At 42.0% G+C, this 22,629-nt stretch overlaps 1 protein-coding gene across 1 annotated transcript; it reads right to left on the minus strand.

Annotated features, from left to right (window-relative positions):
- Window positions 1–993: 993 nt before the first annotated feature.
- LOC131855282 (probable serine/threonine-protein kinase DDB_G0278901) lies at window positions 994–17,951 on the minus strand. The gene is made up of 12 exons (XM_059206532.1): window positions 16,806–17,951; window positions 15,591–15,725; window positions 14,133–14,255; window positions 13,371–13,571; window positions 12,551–12,631; window positions 12,024–12,173; window positions 9,757–9,912; window positions 6,947–7,095; window positions 6,607–6,828; window positions 4,522–4,643; window positions 3,963–4,063; window positions 994–3,851 (listed from the first exon to the last, which is right to left on the minus strand). Exons 1-12 carry the CDS (start codon window positions 17,593–17,595, stop codon window positions 2,224–2,226), a joined length of 3,858 nt encoding a protein of 1,285 aa, XP_059062515.1. The 5' UTR covers window positions 17,596–17,951; the 3' UTR covers window positions 994–2,223.
- Window positions 17,952–22,629: the final 4,678 nt, after the last annotated feature.

The raw sequence follows: 22,629 nt of genomic DNA on the forward strand, positions 1-22,629 counted from the left end.
CCTTAGTACAGAACTAGGTCTTGTAACATTGTTGAAAAGCAATGAATAATTTTTTTTTTTCTTTCTTTCTTTCTTTTAGTACTAATGCTGTATCTATCCTTGGCGAGTTGAATATCTCAAGCTATGTGAAAGCAATACAATACCACTGTGCTACCATTATTCTATTACTCGACAATCCAGACAATAATTACAAATATTTATATCGGATTTAGTTGATTTGCTCCCTCATTCATTAAATCTATGACAACACAGTAAGTGTAGAACAATTCACACAGCGTCATCTAGTCTCAAAAGTGGCAGTTTCACAAACGTTAGTGGCAAAAAAATTTAAAGCAAAAAGGTAATTACCTCTTCTAGACCAGTAGCTGTATAACAAAGCTTTATATTTTACTTTCAAATAAAGACAACTTATAAGAATAAGACAAAACAATTAAAATAACGTATTAATTTAATTTAATTACTAAAACCGATATAAATATGTCGTAATGACATACAATCGTAATTAAACAACATTAATAAATTTATTTTTAAATTAAAACTTAATTATTTAATTATAACAATAAAATAAAATTAGTTTGTCCATTTCTTCACTGGATTAATGCACGAGGAATGTAAATTTGTAGAGATTCTTATGTAATATAACTATAATATATGTGTTAGTATTATTTACAATAGTAATGCAGTATATTAATTAGCTCAGCTATATAACGGGCAATCCACAAATTACGTCACATATTATGAGAGAGAGAGAGAGAGATAATTATGATGAAAAATTATTTCTTTTCATTTTATGCAATTTTTATTTCTTTTGTGACATATCATTACCCTTCGTAAGGGCCCCCAAACAAATTTTTATACGGGGACCCGCCGTGAGGTGCTAAGGCACGCTACGCTTCTGATTAAAAATGTTTTGAATTATTTATTTATGGGTGTGAAATATTCGATATCACTATGGAGATGGGTATGAAATGTGACCAACTGTTACATGGGGGAATAATTGAAAAAGGTATTAAATTCTTGTGACGCAATTTATGGATGATCCTTTAAGAGAACGATCACGTAGGACGCTAAAAAGTATTAATTGCAACACCTGACTTACCCACAGTTGTGCCCGTCAAGTTATTGTAAGAGTTGACCATATGCTTGTTTTGGTATTACTACCATTGTAGTATAAAAAATAATTTACCGCCGTATTTTGAAATAATTTGGTTTTATATCGGTGTTTCTATCACCGGATAGTCAGAAATATTATTAGATATTTTTAGTGTCTGGCTAGATTTGAACTCATGATCTCTAAAAGTCAAAACAATAAACAACCAGGCCACAACGCTCTAATAACATATATGAAATATAATATACTTTTAAATAAACTGTGTGACACATTATAAATTCCAACATATATATGAACATTACTACATAAAACTATTTTTTTGTACAGCACCTAAACATCTAATTACTATTCGAAATTAAACATGTTATCCTTTCCATAGACATTTTTTTTTCTTTTAATATCAATTCTAAATTAAAAGTTAAAATACTAATTAAAAACATTAACAAAAGCAATGAAACTGGATTAAAATGGCAACTAAACTCAATTATCACATTTTGATGTATGGATTTACCATTAACTGTAAGATGGTCATAGACAATACCATAAATGAGGGATGGCGGACATTTATGTATACTATTTATTTATTTAATAAGGCTATACGTAAAAATTAATTATCTTGTCTTTTAACGATTACCTGGAAAATAATAATCTTTACATATAATAAAAGCGTAAAATATGTGTGCTTAATTGTTAATACTCGAAGTAAAAATAGCTCGAGAAATTACTATAACCTTTTAGGATATAGAATTATTACATAAGCATTAACATATAAGCTAAAGAAAGTTCGGAAAACCACGGCCAAAAATTATGAATATTCTCTATATGCCACCTACAATTTAATTTATCAAATAATAGATGGCGCTGTATTTTGATACGTAAGAAATATCTATGTTATTTTGTATTAAAATACAAAGCGCTTTGATCGGTGGAGCGCCCTAAATGTCATGCCATTGATTCGCCATCCCTACTAAAAACTATACGCAAACGTAAATATACCATAACATGTATAATGTTTTTGCAATTTAGTATCTAACTGTTTATACAGTAGTTCGATTTTTGATTGCGTGTTAGCTTCTCCATGCATTTACATATGAAACTACTATACATGTAATTTACAAACTATTCCCAAACATCATTCTATCGTCATACAAACTTAACCTGTTACATTCGCTGGCTCTACCTTTCTGCAGCGCTCGGTCTCTTCTAGCCTTCCTTACCGCTGCTGGCAGATCACCCGGTGTCTTCACCCTACCTGCTGGATTCTGTAAAGTCACGTCACAAGACGAGGAAAATATTTCGCTGACTTGCTCTAGAGAATGTTGCCGCTTTATTGACAATGTCTTTAAAGCTGGCTTCGGAGATTTCGGACTCCTCTCAACGTTTTCCGGATTCAAATACTTCAAATCTGTCGTATCGATTTCGCCGTTGAGAGCTGCTAAATAAACAGGATTATCACCACTGTATGCATTCACTAAATTCTCCTTATCTTGTGGGTCACTGAATTCATTATCAAAATTTGTATACTTCGTCTGATATTTATTGAAACCGAAATCTTTTACTTGACTTGACTCTTTCAATACTTCGTTTTGGTATTTCTTGATATCGGGTTCTAGTTTTGATACGGTCTGCATCGTGATTTTGGAGCCTCCATTCTCTGATAGTAGCAACAAATGCTCGTCTTCACTACTCGAACAGTCCGAATTAATATCAAATGGGCTGTTATTATAATTTGGCTGAGTATTTATATATTGTAGTTCCAAATTGATGCTTGCTCTAGATGAACCACCGCTGTTGGAGTTTGTTATGATTTTATTGTCGCAACTCAGTCGTTTCTTTACTGTAGAGTCTTCGGATTCTGAATTTGCTGATTTGAATATTGATTGGGATGACGTTGAGGATCTAAACTTGTTGATACTCTCGGAACTGCCTTTGGAATTCTTGTTTCTTATCTCCACAAATTCAGATGGTTTAGATTTTGGTACTATTACCGCAAAGATCTGGTTTGGTTGTCTATTCTCATTTTCAAGTGGTATCTCTTTGAAACCGAATACTTTGTTTTCTCTGTTCAATTCAGATTCCAACATCATTGTAGGTGATAAAGTTCTATTAGGCGGTGATAGTGTACATGGTCCTTCGAAATTATAATTGTCTTGACTCAGTGTCAAATTGGAAGGTCTATCAAAGGTTATGTTACTCGGCTTTTCTATTAGAGAGGTCCTTATCCTACTGTTCTGTACGTTACACGTTTCCGGTACTAATTTTACTTCCGTTTCTAGCTTGGGGTTCTTGTTGAGGCGCTCAAAGAACCTCCTGATCCCCCACTTGGGTTTCTCCACTTTCACATCTTGTAATAGATTTGTTTGCTTCGGACCCCTATCGTCGTGTGATGTGACGTCATTCTGCACGTAATCTAAAGGTCGTTGGTAGGACCTGATTTCGTTCATTCGTTCAGAGTTTTCTTGCATTTGTTGTCTTGGAGTCGTTCTGGCCACAGATAAACAATTCTCTTCTACGTTCTGTACTCTAGCGCCATCTACAGGTGCTGTAATATCTTTAAGGCTTTTGTGTATAAGTTCGACAGTGTGTGTCTGTGTGTTTGTATGCGTGTTGCGTTCGATACATGCGTTTCTACCAATGTGTGGCTGGGGGTATAGGAGGGGTGTAGTGACGTCACAGGTCTGCGGTTGGCTCGTTGTGCAGTTGGAGTTCTTATCTGGCTCCGAATGTGGGTTGGCTGCATCTGTTTTATAAAGTAGAGATATTTTAGATGCAAAAACTCGAAACAACTATATCAAGCCGAATGGCCGGCGTGGTAAATAAAACCTAAAGTTACTTATTCCTAAAGCCTTACCGGGTTGTGGATGCAAATTGTTATCGTGCACGACGGGTCCTTGCGCTTGTAACATCTGCTTCAATTCAGCCATACGTTCTTCTACGCATACTGCTGTCAATCTGTGTAGGAAGAATAATAAGTACATTTTTTAATTGTAAATCGATTCTCCGTCCACTTCAAACAGGGATTGAAATTACGACGGCTTGAGGCGAGGTTTGAATCCCTAGCGGTACCCTCTAGCGCGGACTAAAGTCGTATCCGTCAAACTGGTGTGTCCTTCAGTCGCATCATAAGTCCTTCCGCGAGTTTGAAGTGCCATTTGCACTCGCCCCCTATTGTCCGGTGAAGCTGTAAAGGCCTGCTGCGGCCAACAGCAGTAGAGTAGTTCGAAAAAAAAGGTCGACCTGAGCTTCGACTCGGCTAGGGTCGATTGGATGACCTATGACCTATCTAAATGACATTCATCATTATATTAATAGGAAAATGGATACGGTATAGATTATTGTTGCTTGTGTGTAGGAAACTAGACTCTGTGCTATGGACATAAAGTATATAATATTAATAAGTTATAAGGTACCTGGCCTCCGCGTCATGATCCCAGCACTCATCACAAGTGTCGGTGGCGATCTTCAGAGCTCGAGCTTCGGGTACCGGTCCGCGCGGTAGTGGTGGACGTGCCTTGTTACGGGAAACTAGGCTCTAATACAAAGAAATAAAAATCTAATTAGTATTGTAATTCTAATATGTCAGCAGCACAACTTATTTAATAAAAAGGCAACACTAGTCTAGTGGAAGTTTTTTGCCAATAACATGGTGAATAGTATTTAATTCGCCTATCATATATCCTGTCTCTCAACATGGCAGCTTCAGTGTCAGTCGGGGCTCTACCTGCAGCTGGTGCAGGGCGGTGTGTACCTGCAGCTGGTGCAGGGTGGGCGCGGGGGGCAGGCCGAGCGTGTCGTAGGGCGCGCGGTGTGTACCTGCAGCTGGTGCAGGGTGGGCGCGGGGGGCAGGCCGAGCGTGTCGTAGGGCGCGCGGTGTGTACCTGCAGCTGGTGCAGGGTGGGCGCGGGGGGCAGGCCGAGCGTGTCGTAGGGCGCGCGGTGTGTACCTGCAGCTGGTGCAGGGTGGGCGCGGGGGGCAGGCCGAGCGTGTCGTAGGGCGCGCGGTGTGTACCTGCAGCTGGTGCAGGGTGGGCGCGGGGGGCAGGCCGAGCGTGTCGTAGGGCGCGCGGTGTGTACCTGCAGCTGGTGCAGGGTGGGCGCGGGGGCAGGCCGAGCGTGTCGTAGGGCGCGCGGTGTGTACCTGCAGCTGGTGCAGGGTGGGCGCGGGGGGCAGGCCGAGCGTGTCGTAGGGCGCGCGGTGTGTACCTGCAGCTGGTGCAGGGTGGGCGCGGGGGCAGGCCGAGCGTGTCGTAGGGCGCGCGGTGTGTACCTGCAGCTGGTGCAGGGTGGGCGCGGGGGGCAGGCCGAGCGTGTCGTAGGGCGCGCGGTGTGTACCTGCAGCTGGTGCAGGGTGGGCGCGGGGGCAGGCCGAGCGTGTCGTAGGGCGCGCGGTGTGTACCTGCAGCTGGTGCAGGGTGGGCGCGGGGGGCAGGCCGAGCGTGTCGTAGGGCGCGCGGTGTGTACCTGCAGCTGGTGCAGGGTGGGCGCGGGGGGCAGGCCGAGCGTGTCGTAGGGCGCGCGGTGTGTACCTGCAGCTGGTGCAGGGTGGGCGCGGGGGCAGGCCGAGCGTGTCGTAGGGCGCGCGGTGTGTACCTGCAGCTGGTGCAGGGTGGGCGCGGGGGCAGGCCGAGCGTGTCGTAGGGCGCGCGGTGTGTACCTGCAGCTGGTGCAGGGTGGGCGCGGGGGGCAGGCCGAGCGTGTCGTAGGGCGCGCGGTGTGTACCTGCAGCTGGTGCAGGGTGGGCGCGGGGGGCAGGCCGAGCGTGTCGTAGGGCGCGCGGTGTGTACCTGCAGCTGGTGCAGGGTGGGCGCGGGGGCAGGCCGAGCGTGTCGTAGGGCGCGCGGTGTGTACCTGCAGCTGGTGCAGGGTGGGCGCGGGGGGCAGGCCGAGCGTGTCGTAGGGCGCGCGGTGTGTACCTGCAGCTGGTGCAGGGTGGGCGCGGGGGGCAGGCCGAGCGTGTCGTAGGGCGCGCGGTGTGTACCTGCAGCTGGTGCAGGGTGGGCGCGGGGGCAGGCCGAGCGTGTCGTAGGGCGCGCGGTGTGTACCTGCAGCTGGTGCAGGGTGGGCGCGGGGGCAGGCCGAGCGTGTCGTAGGGCGCGCGGTGTGTACCCGCAGCTGGTGCAGGGTGGGCGCGGGGGGCAGGCCGAGCGTGTCGTAGGGCGCGCGGTGTGTACCTGCAGCTGGTGCAGGGTGGGCGCGGGGGGCAGGCCGAGCGTGTCGTAGGGCGCGCGGTGTGTACCTGCAGCTGGTGCAGGGTGGGCGCGGGGGGCAGGCCGAGCGTGTCGTAGGGCGCGCGGTGTGTACCTGCAGCTGGTGCAGGGTGGGCGCGGGGGGCAGGCCGAGCGTGTCGTAGGGCGCGCGGTGTGTACCTGCAGCTGGTGCAGGGTGGGCGCGGGGGGCAGGCCGAGCGTGTCGTAGGGCGCGCGGTGTGTACCTGCAGCTGGTGCAGGGTGGGCGCGGGGGGCAGGCCGAGCGTGTCGTAGGGCGCGCGGTGTGTACCTGCAGCTGGTGCAGGGTGGGCGCGGGGGGCAGGCCGAGCGTGTCGTAGGGCGCGCGGTAGGGCGGCGGAGGCCCGCGGTGCGCGCCCGAGCAGCGCCACACCATCTCCCACAGCACGAGCGCGAGCGCGAACACGTCCACCGCGCACAGTGCGGCTCGCGCGCCGCACAGGTCCAGCGCGCCCTCCAGCGCCTCCGGGGACAGGTAGCGCAGCGTGCCCGCCTGTCGGTCACGATGGTACACGTCCTCAGTTACGAGAGTCATTTTCATAGAATTGGTCCTTCGAGGAGGATAATTACGTTCTAATGGGTTGAAAAATTATTAATTTTGTTATACTCACCTCGGTTATTCGACTAGGGGTCGCACGATCTCTTCTTGGATGTAATACTTGAGCCAGCCCCAGGTCTGCCAGTCGTGCTTGACCATCAAAGGAGACCAGGACGTTATTGCTGTTCACGTCACGATGAACAATGCAAGGTTTCGTTGAAGCTAAAATTAGAAACAATAACATTATTATATTTTTTTAAAAAAAAAAATCTTGTGGCATTATCGTCGGCGTTAATGAATTAACAAATTCCTTTGATGAAGTTTTTTTTACATTCATTAATAACTAGCTACTCGCCCCGGCTTTGCCGGGGTGTACATGTATTATACATACAAACCTTCCTCTTGAATCACTATCTATTAAAAAAACCGCTTCAAAATCCGTTGCGTAGTTTTAAAGATTTAAGCATACATAGGGATAGACAGCGACAGCAACTTTGTTTTATACTAAGTACTGAAAATTTCTTTCATAACATCACATCCTATGTGTCATTGACAGATTGACTGGTTTAGTATCTAATTTCTAATTTCTTTTATACACTGGTCATGTTTTGCTCCAGGATTTATGAAGTAAAAACTCAAAGTGTGAAGGATGAAATATAGAAACAGCTCCAGAAGCTCCAGCAGCGGCACTAGAGGGAGTACTGTACTGTACTGTACAGTACAGTACAGTACGGTACTGACTGGGCGTGTGCAGGTGCGCGAGCGCGGCGGCGAGCCCGTGCGCGAGCGTGGCCAGCTCCGGCCACGAGAGCGGCGCGCGCTGCAGGCGGCCGCGCAGCGAGCCCGCGCACAGCTCCAGCAGCGGCACTAGAGGGAGTACTGTACTGTACTGTACTGTACAGTACAGTACGGTACTGACTGGGCGTGTGCAGGTGCGCGAGCGCGGCGGCGAGCCCGTGCGCGAGCGTGGCCAGCTCCGGCCACGAGAGCGGCGCGCGCTGCAGGCGGCCGCGCAGCGAGCCCGCGCACAGCTCCAGCAGCGGCACTAGAGGGAGTACTGTACTGTACTGTACAGTACAGTACAGTACGGTACTGACTGGGCGTGTGCAGGTGCGCGAGCGCGGCGGCGAGCCCGTGCGCGAGCGTGGCCAGCTCCGGCCACGAGAGCGGCGCGCGCTGCAGGCGGCCGCGCAGCGAGCCCGCGCACAGCTCCAGCAGCGGCACTAGAGGGAGTACTGTACTGTACTGTACTGTACAGTACAGTACGGTACTGACTGGGCGTGTGCAGGTGCGCGAGCGCGGCGGCGAGCCCGTGCGCGAGCGTGGCCAGCTCCGGCCACGAGAGCGGCGCGCGCTGCAGGCGGCCGCGCAGCGAGCCCGCGCACAGCTCCAGCAGCGGCACTAGAGGGAGTACTGTACTGTACTGTACAGTACAGTACAGTACGGTACTGACTGGGCGTGTGCAGGTGCGCGAGCGCGGCGGCGAGCCCGTGCGCGAGCGTGGCCAGGCTCCGGCCACGAGAGCGGCGCGCGCTGCAGGCGGCCGCGCAGCGAGCCCGCGCACAGCTCCAGCAGCGGCACTAGAGGGAGTACTGTACTGTACTGTACTGTACAGTACAGTACGGTACTGACTGGGCGTGTGCAGGTGCGCGAGCGCGGCGGCGAGCCCGTGCGCGAGCGTGGCCAGCTCCGGCCACGAGAGCGGCGCGCGCTGCAGGCGGCCGCGCAGCGAGCCCGCGCACAGCTCCAGCAGCGGCACTAGAGGGAGTACTGTACTGTACTGTACTGTACAGTACAGTACGGTACTGACTGGGCGTGTGCAGGTGCGCGAGCGCGGCGGCGAGCCCGTGCGCGAGCGTGGCCAGCTCCGGCCACGAGAGCGGCGCGCGCTGCAGGCGGCCGCGCAGCGAGCCCGCGCACAGCTCCAGCAGCGGCACTAGAGGGAGTACTGTACTGTACTGTACAGTACAGTACAGTACGGTACTGACTGGGCGTGTGCAGGTGCGCGAGCGCGGCGGCGAGCCCGTGCGCGAGCGTGGCCAGCTCCGGCCACGAGAGCGGCGCGCGCTGCAGGCGGCCGCGCAGCGAGCCCGCGCACAGCTCCAGCAGCGGCACTAGAGGGAGTACTGTACTGTACTGTACTGTACAGTACAGTACGGTACTGACTGGGCGTGTGCAGGTGCGCGAGCGCGGCGGCGAGCCCGTGCGCGAGCGTGGCCAGCTCCGGCCACGAGAGCGGCGCGCGCTGCAGGCGGCCGCGCAGCGAGCCCGCGCACAGCTCCAGCAGCGGCACTAGAGGGAGTACTGTACTGTACTGTACTGTACAGTACAGTACGGTACTGACTGGGCGTGTGCAGGTGCGCGAGCGCGGCGGCGAGCCCGTGCGCGAGCGTGGCCAGCTCCGGCCACGAGAGCGGCGCGCGCTGCAGGCGGCCGCGCAGCGAGCCCGCGCACAGCTCCAGCAGCGGCACTAGAGGGAGTACTGTACTGTACTGTACTGTACAGTACAGTACAGTACGGTACTGACTGGGCGTGTGCAGGTGCGCGAGCGCGGCGGCGAGCCCGTGCGCGAGCGTGGCCAGCTCCGGCCACGAGAGCGGCGCGCGCTGCAGGCGGCCGCGCAGCGAGCCCGCGCACAGCTCCAGCAGCGGCACTAGAGGGAGTACTGTACTGTACTGTACTGTACAGTACAGTACGGTACTGACTGGGCGTGTGCAGGTGCGCGAGCGCGGCGGCGAGCCCGTGCGCGAGCGTGGCCAGCTCCGGCCACGAGAGCGGCGCGCGCTGCAGGCGGCCGCGCAGCGAGCCCGCGCACAGCTCCAGCAGCGGCACTAGAGGGAGTACTGTACTGTACTGTACTGTACAGTACAGTACGGTACTGACTGGGCGTGTGCAGGTGCGCGAGCGCGGCGGCGAGCCCGTGCGCGAGCGTGGCCAGCTCCGGCCACGAGAGCGGCGCGCGCTGCAGGCGGCCGCGCAGCGAGCCCGCGCACAGCTCCAGCACCACGAGCCGCGACCGCGTGCTGCGGCTCTCGCTGCCTGCGGACGCACGCATACATTCAGTACGAGGGCATTTTCGTTCTTGTACAAAGTCGTGTCTACGAAATTCTGACGGACAATATTCTATTCTGTACGAGCTGAGAGATGACATATATGAGTTTCTTGTTCTTCGTTCGCATGACGTTTTAAGATTATATACACCTTACATACGATTTTTAATTTTTCTGTTCTACGACTGATTGCAAACATCTAATAGTAAACGGTTACCGTAGCCTATGGATGTCTGAAACACAAACGTCACGTGCGCATTGCCGACCCTTAAGAAAGTTCAATATTTTCTTGTACATTCCGACAGTTCACTCTCACATGTAATATACATCATCTCAGTCGACTACATCGTATTATTACTCCGCAACACCCAGTATCCCTTTCAATTAGTTTCACCGCATGTATACTTTCTATGACGTTTAACAGATTGGATTCCATGTTACCAATTTCCGCCAGAATATTACGAATTTATGACGTAAATGGAAAATAAGTCATAATTAAAGTGTATATGGGTTTGTTTCCAATGTTCTGTAAAACTATTAAATAGTTTGAGACTTAGAAGCGAGTTCTTGTTGTCGAGCATTTTAACCAAACTGAATCACTGTCCAATCCATACATCACAACGGTAAGGAAATATTTTTAAAAGTATCAATGACATAAGATAGTATATCTTCCTTCAACTAGTTTAATAATTTATAATAGTATAATATGTATGTATTTACGAAAAAAATATCTATGTATTTGTATCAGTTGTCTACTATCCATAACACAAGCTTTGGCTAGCTTAATTTTGGCCCCGCCTGAGATTATTATTATTTTTGCCTTTTCTTTCTTTTCTTTTATAAATTTAAAAGAAGGTAGTACTCACCCACACGGGCCTTAGCCAAGTGTGGGAGAGGTTGCGCTGTTTGAAGATAATATTGAAAAAGTCAAGAATTTTCCAGTTATTCGACAGGCATTCAATATTGTAGCATTTTGTAAGAGATGTTTTACTAGGGTGAATATTTAATGTTTGCAGACTATTTTATTATTACTATTGTTATATTGATAAATAGTAATAGACAACCATATGCTTTACAAAAAAATATCGGCCTCACTAAAACCTGAATAAAGTCTTCGTGGGGCCGATATTTTTTTGTGTAACTAGACTAGCAAACAAGCCAGCGGTTTTTCTGGTGGTTAAGTAACAATCGTCATCCATATAAATGGACAAAAATAAATATTCATGCGAAGCCAGTTATTAACGTAATTTTTGTTAACCGCATTTTATTCTTGGTGCGTTTAGTAGTTTGAGCGCAAAAAATATTGACCATAAATAACAGCAAATTAACTTTATAATATAAGGCTCAACTAGAAACTTCAAATTCTTAATTCTAGGACACCTGACTGGACTATTTCAATGGACACGGTATGAAAAACATTATAAAGTCCCAGAGGATGTAGGTGTTTCCAGGATTCATCTAGACCACATCAGGTATCTAAATATATATAACTCAAAGGTGACTGACATAGTGATCTATCAACGCACAGCCCAAACCACTGGACAGATCGGACTGAAATTTGGCATGCAAGTAGATGTTATGATGTAGGCATCCGTTAAGAAAGGATTTTGATTAATTCCACCCCCAAGGGGATAAAATAGGGGATGAAAGTTTGTATGAAACTTTGTCAATTTTAAACCAATCGGGCTCTTTGCATGCATAAAGCTACTATGATGGAGGCATCCCCTAAGAAAGGATTTTGATAAATTCCTCCCCTAAAGGGATAAATTAACGCGAGCGCAGACGCGGGCAAAAGCTAGTATTCCTATATTTCAAAAACAAATACTACACTAAACTAAAAAGACAGGTTTTTATCCTTTTTTCTTTGTCGCTGATGTATAACTAACTGTTCATAACAGCATTTTATCCGTAGCTAACGATATATTTGGTTAAATAACGGTAGCTAACGGGTTTCTAACAATTATAAACATGATATATTACATAACATGTGACACTCTCAGTACCCTTACAGACTACTACTCAGACTACTCAGACAGTTTTGTGCAAAGTTTTAAGGTTAATACTACAATCTTAATGTTTATAACAAGACAGTGAACTTACCGTAGTACCGAAGTATGTTAGAGTGAGCGAGATGAGGTAATGCGTATATAGCCGCCTCTTTCTGCCAGGCATTGGCATTAGAGTACAGTTTCACGGCCACAGGTGAGGAACCGAGGGTGCCTCGCCACACAGAGCCGAATTTTCCTTGTCCTAAAACGTAAACGTTACGATTCAAGAGGAAGGTTTATATGTAGAATCCATGCGAGTTATAGTATATGAGAACAAGCCGAGAATTCAAAGATTTGTAATGCATCCATGCAAAGCAAGGACAGACCCCTAGTTATATAATAAAGAAAGTATATTTTTTATTGGCATTTTTGGGCTATTGTCAGGTGCATGGACCTGTAGAACTGCGACCTACATACATCTATCGCTCGCTCTTCGCCTCGTCCCCAAAGCTCGCTACCTAGACCCGTCAGGGAAAATAATTGAAGGATATTCTTAAGAGACATGGTTTTTATCTCCTCCGAAAATAGTGTAAACTTTGCAAAGGAGATATTAGAGGAGAGATAAAGAAAGTAACATACCAATATGTTCAACGAGTGTCAGGTTGTCCACACAAAGCAATCCCGTTGCTAAAGCGTCCGGACCGGTACCCATCACATCTCCTAAAAAATTAATAGAAATAGAAATAATCTTCATTAAAATAAATTTACTACCACTCATTCGGAACGTAGACTCGGGCTGTACATATAGTAACTCTTAGTACTAATTTACAAACCTATATTCATAATAATAAAAATGTGAATTTAAAATATAATTTTTTTAAAGATGTCTCGATTTTATATATAAATTTTAATGCAATAAAAAAACAAACAAAAGAGCAGAATAACGAATTTACTTGAAATATTTAATGAGAAATTACCTACTAATTACCCACCATTTTATTACAATTAATTTTATAACAATATATGATTAATGTTCAAAAATGCTTGTGGGGCCGCATAAACATATTTAACGGCCCGCGTGTTGCTCATCCCTGATTTAACACGTTACAGAGCGCACCGATGTCCACTTCGCGAAAGTAAATTTACACGTTGGGACCAGGTGATCACCCGTGGGTGTCACCACGAGTAAATAAATAAATAATAATTAATAAAATTAAAATAAATCTAGGGTTAAATAATGTCTACTTCAAATTATTGTACACTAAACTTATTAAAAAAATAATATACGTAACTAATAATAAAAAAAATTATGGTCCCTATGCGAGAAATAAGATCTTTCAATGTGATCTTCAACGTGTTAAATAAATGTTGTTGAAAAGCGCTTTGTTCAACGGCTAAATTACCGACGCCAATGAAGATATTGTTGCTTGTTATTTGATATGAATGTAGCGTGGCATACCTTTCTCTACATCCGTTCCCTCACTCATCTCGTGTTTCTCAAGTTGTACCCTTCTACAGCACTTGTTGATGACCACTCCTATTACAAGTATAGCACCGAGTCCTAATATTCCGGAGGCAGCCACATTGGAATAGTTCGGATGTTGTGCTGTATCCATCGTCGACTCAGCTTTCATTGTTACAGTTTCTTCTTTTAGTGATACTGTAATATTTATTTCCCTTTTAGTCGATTAAATTTCAAATTACGTTAAATTATACTAAGATTTATATATACATATATTTTTATTGAAGATAATTAAAAAAAATTTTTTTTATAAATCGTAATGGGAGAATGTGTTTCTTAGTAATTAATTCAAATATCATTTATTAATGTAGGACATTTTAGCCGCTTATGAACGTCAAATTTTTTATATTATATTTTTTTCCCTACCATCCAGTTCAGTATTATCTATTAGTAATAAGCCCAATTTACCATGTCAGGTTCACCTCCACATCATTATGGTTTCCAGGAAAACTATAATGGTGATAGGATGAGCAGAAGAAGAAGAGAGGAATTGACCAGAATTTATCTGGTCAATTTTCCACAATGGGTCACCTGACCGGACCTTATGCTCATCTTATTATTCTCCACTAGTGCCCTGCATAAACGTCAGGACAGACAGGCACCATTCCATTATAATCCATTGAGAAAAATTTCTATCTGTCCAAAACTCGAATATACCAAAATCGGACACTATTTTAACTAAAATTCTGTGACACTTACAGAAATCGGCATTACAGAAGCTCCTGGTGCAACAGCAGAACTTGGAGCCGGGCATGAGACCGGTGACAGCTGTACACTTGTCACACGAGTTCTTGCCTTGCATCTGTGAGGAGTGCCAGCAGCCTGGATAGAAAAAAAAAGACGACTAGATCAACAAACAAATAAATAATGTAGATAGATGGTAGATGAATTAGTGCTAGTTGATTGTTTGTATTCACACACTTCAACTTAAACATGTAAAATAACAATAAAATTATTTAAAAGAGTAACACAAGTTTCTTTCTCCTTCTTCTTGTGAAGAAGATGAGACAGTGTATATTAAGGTTTTTAAAAGGGAGATAAACCATTACATTGGTCAGTTAACAAAATCTATACTACTTATAATGCTGTAGAGTTTGTTTGTTTAAACGAGCTTTTATTAGTGCTAGGTTGAATTTAAAAAATCTTTTTGTGTTGGATAGTTCATTTATCAACGAAGGCTTTAAGATATATAACATTATACTACGGCCAATAAAAGCGAAGCCTCAGTGAAAAATGTTGCAAAAACGGGGAAAAGTATTCATATTTGGGCGCTTCCGTTTGCGCGAAGTCGCGGGCACAGCTAGTACAATATAGGTACAAAAAATCTGTGAGTAACGTAGTGTGTTTGTGCATCGCCCATACACAAAAAAACAGCCCCTCAGTGTACTCTTTGCTACAGGCAGCAAACCACTGATTTTCAGGTATTGCCCAAGAACATACGCGAGGACGTATGTACCAAGACCGCGGCATCTAACCAGCCCTATTACTGTACACTATTATTAATAGTAATAACAATAAAAATGTACATTCCAATATACTTTGTACTAGGTGGAAGGGGATTGTTGGAATGTGGACTAATAACACCATTGCTAGCAATGTACAATGTCAGGTTGATTTTCCATGCAGTTCTCCTGGAAACTATCATGGTGATCAACATCATACTCATACCAAAGTTTATCTGTTCTATATCTTCTTAAGTCTGTTCTATACGTCGCAACTTCTATATCTTCTTTATCTTTAATGGCTGCCATCAATTTTGATCAGTGATTTTGCCAAGCGCATGGTTTAAGAGACAGTGTAATATTGTAGCTGTGGCTTAATTTCTATATTACTGGTACAACTTTCATACTGCCTCATATACATTATGTTATTGTACTTGCCGTTAAATCACATAAAAGAAATAGGCAGTTTAATATGCTCACCTGGGGGAAGAGGATTGGGGGTAATAGGGTCTAGTGTCCTCTGTAATGTACCATACCATTTGAACTCCATGTGTTTCCCCCTGGAAACCATTGTGGTTAAATCTTTATTTAATCACAATGGGCAAACTAACCTGACCTCAGCCTCATTTTATCATCCTACACTGGCCCCCACCAGCGGAAACCGTTAGCGCAGGCGGGAGCAATATTCCATTATCATCCTTAAAAATACACTCACCCTGGCCTAGTATAGTGATGTTCCCTTCTTGGCCCCTGTACCACAGAGTGTAGCATGATGGTCGTGGATGCATACACTGCTCCACTTGTACTGTGTCCCCATTAGGTAGTGTAGTTTCTGATATTGGTCCGTTCACTGTTAAAAAAAAAAAAAAACTTTGTACACATCTTCCATAGAAATCCACAAACAAGCAAAATATAAAGTCTTATTAATATTATAAATGTGAAAGTTTGTTACTCTTTCATGCAAAATAGTGACTGAACAGATTTTGATGAAACTACAGTAATATAGCTTATACACATAGGCTAAATTATGAAGTGACGAGTGAAGCCGCGGGCACAGAGAAAAATATATTTTGAAACATTCCCATAAACTGCGCTATCAAATGGTACTAAATGTTTACATAGTATATGAAGTCGCTCCCACAGTCTGTTAGGTTAGTTATTTTAGATTACCCAACAGATCTTATTGCTATTTTTAGCAATAGATAAGTGAGAGACTTATGAGACAAGTGGGAGATTTATATTTATCCAGAAGACTTATATTTATACACCTGTTTGAAGCCAGGGCAGGTAGCTAGTAATATAATATCTCAGGACAATTCAGGTTCATATCAGTTTGCGAACACTGATTACATTTTATGATTTTTTTTATATAGCATATGCTGGTGGTCACTCTTTTCTCTCAAATTTGAATTTAAATGAAATAGTATTATTCTAAATATGTACAACATTAAAAAAAAATATGAGCTGAGTGACTGACAAGAAGTCAGTTCTTCTCATCTCATAATCATTCCGAAATGATGGTAGATTTGACATATCATAAGAGTGTGTAATAGACCTACAGGAATAAAGATATTTTGAATTTGAATTCACACATCATACATTTAGTCTCAAGCTAAGAGTTTGTGATATAATATGTATTAGACGGCATGAAAAATAAATGAGGATGTGTACATAAGAGACAGTTATAGCATTGGAATAAAAATAATCATCTCAAGCAATAGAATATTAAAAAAAATTAATAGGCATATTAGTACAATATGCACACATAGACAAAAACGATGTAACACCTACACCACATCTGTTCATAGTCTCCGACTGATTGCAGGATAGACTCAGAAAAAAAAAAAAACATAGACAAAAAAATAATGCTAACAAAATGAATAACTATTTTAAAATCAGAATAAAAGCTTATTATTATTATTATACTTACTATAACTATCATTTTCAACCATGGGCTGAGCATTTCTTTCATCAATGTAAGATGGAGTGACACTTTTAGAAATACTGCGGATTTTGAACAAACAAGATATAGATGGGCCTATGGTCACTGGAGGGTCAGGAATCACAATGGCCGCTTTCACTTTTGTCCTTTTCACTTCATTTGGTAAAACATTCCTTTTACTATGTTCATCTTTACTAGTTCCAATAGCAGTTTTATCAAAAGACCCAACAAGTTCCAGTGTATTAGAAGGGAATTTATTTGAATTTATTACAGCAGCAGAATCACTTATAAACTCATTAGATTTCAATTCCGTACTCCTTTTTCTTACTACTGAATCTGGCCATTCTATCTCTGAATCACTTACAATATTTGAATTTGGAATATCCACACTTCTTTTTCTTATATTTTTTTCTTGGTGTTCAAATGGCCAAGGACCTATCTTTGAAGTTTCATCAATGAATATTTTTTTTTGTGGCCAGTAGTGACTAATGAAATCACTTGAATTTGGAATGTCTAAACTTCTCTTTCCAACAGTTTTAGAATGGTCCTGTGTTGGCCAGTAATTTAAGTCATTATTATTATTCCATTGTATAGTTCTTCTGTGATGGTATTTTGTGAATGTTCGAACATAATGAGATGGTTTTAATTGGTGAATACTGTTTCTAGTGTCTTGGGATTCTTGAGGCCGCGTAGTAAGCACTTTTGCGGTAAATATAAAAAGAAATAGTACAATACATTTTAATATAGGCGTCATTCGTTGAGATAAAATGTCCTCCATAATATTACGCTATCATTCTACATTCAAACGAATGTTTACTGCAATAGGTGAAAAAACCTAGCAACAGATTGCGGAGCACTATCGATTTTTCATTTCACTACCTACATCTTACTGGCGACCACGTCGTGGTTAACTTTTTAAAGTCCGGCGACTTGTAAAACAGTTATTTTATTAATTAAAAGATCTTTTCACACTATTTAGCCAATTTAATAAACTTTAACAGTGAATATTTCGGTAAAAGCTACGATGCAAACGAAATTAAATAAATATTACTAAAACAAAAAGGATCTCAATTACTATTCATAAAGTGAAAATAGTAGTTATTAACTAAGGGTAAAACAAGTAGTATTTATATTTGTAAATTCAGTAATAGGAAAATCGATACAATGTTGACAAACACATATGAATACACATTTCGGACATTTTGGATTAGACCATAGAGTACACATTTTAGAAAATTTCCACAGATATGAAATGTAATGTCGAAAAAAAAGCGCGGGAAACGTTCGAAACGCCGGGAGTGTTTTTTGGATTTCTTTTTGTTTAATTTAATTTTACTATATATAAGGATTAGTTTTATTTATATATTGTAGACTAGATTAATTGTTTAATTATATATTTATTAATAGTAGTAGCAGTTGCTGCAAATATTGGTAAGTAACTTTAATATATAATATCTATTGAGAATGGACCCGCCTATAGACCCTGGGGGAACAGTCCCCCAGGTGTCTGCAAATATAAGTATTCCATTTAACAATTCTTTTGATATTTTATGTGAATCTAGTATGGATACTGATGGGTCTAATATTACAACCACAAAACGTAAGCGAGTAAGGGGCGAACGCCGCATTTGCAAACACTGCAATAAAAAGCGTAGGAGACATCAAAAAGGTACCGAGACAAAATTAAAAGACAGTGACTGTCAATGTGTCGAAGAGGAAAAAAATAATTTAGATATAATACCTGTAATTGACAATCAAAATTCAGATGTAATACCAGTAGTTGAAAATAATAATACATCCAAAAAAGCCACTCCTTCACCCACTTCTGTAAATAGGACTTTGTACAATACTGAAGATGTAGCACCTTTTGTAGTTCATGTTAAAAAAAATGAAACAAATCCTACAGATAATGTAACATTACACCCCATCGCATTTGGTCGGTTTTTACATACAAATAAGATTTATAATGTTGTGAATGGCAGCCTCAAAAGAATAGGAAGAAACAGATTGGCTCTTGCTTTTTCAAACTTTTTAGATGCTAACTCTTTTTTAAACCACAGTAGTTTAATTGCCTATAATTATAATGCATTTATTCCTTCTTTTAATGTGACCCGCATGGGTATTGTAAGAGGTATTCCTAAAGACTGGACAGATGATGAAGTAATTAGCAATATTTCAGTACCTATAGGTTGTGGAAAAATTTTAAAAATACGTAGAATAAAAAAAAAGACTATAAATGAGGGAGAAACGAACTTTATTAACACTGAAACAGTCGTTATAACATTTGATGGGCAAATTTTGCCAAAAAGAGTATTTATGTTTTATACATCATTAACTGTAGATCTATACATTTATCCAACCATACAGTGCTACAATTGTTGTAGATTTGGACATGTTAAGATGCAGTGTCGTTCAAATCCAAGGTGTTATAAGTGCAAACAAAGTCATACTGGTGATAAATGTGAAGCAGATGAAGACAGAATATGCTGTATTCTATGTAATGGTTCTCATTTCGCTATTAGTAAGAAGTGTCCTGAATATTCCCGCCAAAAAGCTATTAAAGAAACCATGGCTCACAGCTGTGTTTCATATGCTGAAGCTATGAAATTTCATCCTCCAACCAGTAAATTATACTCAGATGTATTAACATCGCCACCACCTTCATCTATTAAACCACATATCCAATCTTCTCCACAAAAAGACAAATCAGGCCATATTCAATCTTCTTATAAAAAAACTGTTACACTTAAACCACGTTCTCCACAGAAACCACAACGAGGATATGATCGTTCTGCTCATGAGGCCTTAATTAATGAATATAACATTCCTGCGCCCTCAAATGGCTGTGCACTAAGTAATAATAATAATACTAATAATCAATCTGTTGCTGATATTATATTTATGTTAATTAAATTCTTGACGCAATCTAATATGACACAAACCAATTTTTCACCGTCCAACGCTGCCAACCTGAATGTTATATCTCAAATTTTATCAACTCACAATGGACAACAAAGCCCACATTATTCAGTGGAACTGTCGTAGCATAACAAATAAGAAATCTGATCTATTTTATTTGATAAACAATTTCTCCCCTTTCATTATAGCTCTTCAGGAGACATGGTTAAAACCTGGATATTCATTTAAGATTCCAGGTTACTCATGTTTTCGTGATGATAGAGCTGACGGATATGGCGGTGTTGCCATATTGGTCAAAAACTCCCTTTCATATTTATTATTTTCCCTTCCTTCATTTAATGGAATTAATGCTATTGCATTAATAGTAAATAGTATTTGTTTTGTTAGTTTATATATTCCTACCCCCTCTTCTCAATTATATTCAGAATTAGAAAAAATTATATCTATTTTACCTAAACCTTTTCTTATTATGGGTGATTTTAATGCCCAACATCAATCGTGGGGCAGTACCACCTCTAATTATTACGGTGAGAAAATTATAAGTATAATCGACAGTCATAACTTATGTATAGTTAACTCGGGTGTACCAACACGTAGAACTGGCCCAAATGAAGGTGTTAGCGTCCCTGATATTTCTCTGTGTTCTTCTGATTTAGCTTCTTCGTTTTCGTGGTCTCCTCACTACTCATCATTCGGAAGTGATCACTTTCCCCTTATTTTATCTTTACCTCATTCCATTCCTCCAAATCGGAAAACCGGTCCTCGTCTTAAATATAACTTAATGAATGCAGATTGGGTGACGTTTAAACAATATGTAGGCAATAGGATTTCAAAACTACCTTCTGTTTCTCACGGAAATGAGCACCAATGTTCGAATAGTTTAGTAATGGTTATGAAGGAAGTTGCTGATATGCTATTTACTATAAAAAATAGTGCTTCAGGAAAAATTCCATCCCCTCCTTGGTGGGATAAAGAATGTACAGACGTCATTAAACAGCGTAAAGAAGCTGAAAAGAATTATAACAAGTATATGACATCAGAAAACTATGAAATTTATTGTGAAATATCTCGTTCCACCCGGAAACTACTAAAAAAGAAGAAGTTGGAAGGTTGGAGAAAGTTTTGTTCCTCAATCTGTCCCGAAGTTAACCTCTCTGTCGTTTGGAATAATATTAAAAGATTTAGATCTGTATATACCGGACACACATCGCTTTCCATAATGGATTCAAAATTAGCAGACGAATTTTTAGACCGCCTTGCACCTAGTTACGTTCCAGAATATCATAATCAGCTTTCTCCACCAACCCAATTATCGAAACTCGATTCCCCTTTTAGTCTTATTGAATTTAAAGGGGTATTATCACATATTAAAGATTCTGCACCGGGAGAGGATGGTATACCGTACTCATTTTTTAAAAATTCTAATGATACAACACTAGATTACTTTTTAGATTTAATTAATTCAGTAATGATATCCGGTAAGATACCTCCGTCATGGAAATCACAAATTATTATACCTTTTCTGAAACCTAATAAACCACCTTCGGAGCCCTCTTCTTATCGCCCTATAGCACTTTCATCGGTATTACTGAAATTGGCTGAACACTTGGTGAAAAATCGTCTGGAGTGGTTTGTAGAAAGTAATAACTTACTTTCACCAAACCAGTTTGGATTTAGGAAGGGTAGAGGTACGTTAGATAACGTTAGTATTTTAACCTCAGATATTCACATAGCATTTTCGCAAAATGTGTCGATTTTATCAGCTTTCTTGGATATTAGTTCTGCCTATGACAACGTCCTAATTACAATTCTTAGAACTAAATTGATAGCCTTGAATATTCCATTTATGCTTGCTAATTTTATTATTAATATTTTGTCAGAGAGAACAATAAAATTGGATTTAGGTGATGATAACAAACTATCCAGATCAGTATGGAAAGGTCTGCCTCAGGGATCAGTACTTAGTCCAATTTTATTTAATATATATACATATGACCTTGAAACATCTCTTAGCAAATCCGTTAAAGTATTGCAATACGCGGATGACCTATTAATTTATTTAATAGATCATTCAATTCAATCTGCCTGTCAAAAATTGTCTGATAATCTTGACTTGTTGAAATTATGGTTAGACGCAAATGGTCTCGAACTTTCTGTATCGAAAAGTAGTGTAGTACTATTTACAAGAATGCGATCACCACCGCAAGTGAAGGTTTTCTATGATAGTTGTTACATCCCGGTTAAAACAGAGATTAAATTTTTAGGCATCGTCTTAGATAATAAATTAACTGGTTTATCCCACTGTAATTATATTTCTGCTAAATGCGAACGAAATCTAAATATTCTTAGATGTCTAGCAGGTGTATGGTGGGGAGCACATCCGTATTCTTTAAAACTAGCGTATAATGGCCTTATAAGGAGCGTCCTTGATTATGGAACTTTTTTGTTAGCGCCGGGAAGTTCTTTTGCCTTTAAGAAACTGGACCTAATACAATCCAAAGCTTTGAGAATTATATCCGGAGCAATGAAATCAAGCCCAATCAATGCTTTACAGGTTGAAATTGTAGATCCACCTCTAGATTTAAGAAGACAATATCTAGCTGATCGTTTTCATGTTCGCTGCTTACAGTTGTCTAACCATCCACTTATCTTAAAACTTCCACAAATACATCAGTATGTTACCTCATCTTCTTATTGGATACACAAAAAACCTCCATGTTTAATAAAAAGCTTTGAAAAATATAAAGGAATATCTGCACCAATGTTTACTTCCTCTTGTTCTCCAGTCTATAAATACTCATATGAATCTCTGAATTTATGCCCTAACATTTATTATGACATAGGAATTTACAAAAATGATACGGAACAGGCAGCTAAATTCAAATTTATAATA

This window comes from Achroia grisella, unplaced genomic scaffold (assembly GCF_030625045.1).
Source record: "Achroia grisella isolate CSIRO2021 unplaced genomic scaffold, CSIRO_AGI_Agris_v1 utg1360, whole genome shotgun sequence".
Lineage (NCBI taxonomy): Eukaryota > Metazoa > Arthropoda > Insecta > Lepidoptera > Pyralidae > Achroia > Achroia grisella.

Excerpts from the sequence above, each read along its gene's own strand:
- LOC131855282 (XM_059206532.1), bottom strand. The coding sequence starts at position 17,595 with ATGGAGGACATTTTATCTCAACGAATGACGCCTATATTAAAATGTATT. Across the intron at positions 12,632-13,370 it reads GGGAACGGATGTAGAGAAAG|GAGATGTGATGGGTACCGGT; the intron begins GTATGCCACGCT and ends TTAATTTTTTAG. Across the intron at positions 9,913-12,023 it reads TAACATACTTCGGTACTACG|GCAGCGAGAGCCGCAGCACG; the intron begins GTAAGTTCACTG and ends GTGCGTCCGCAG.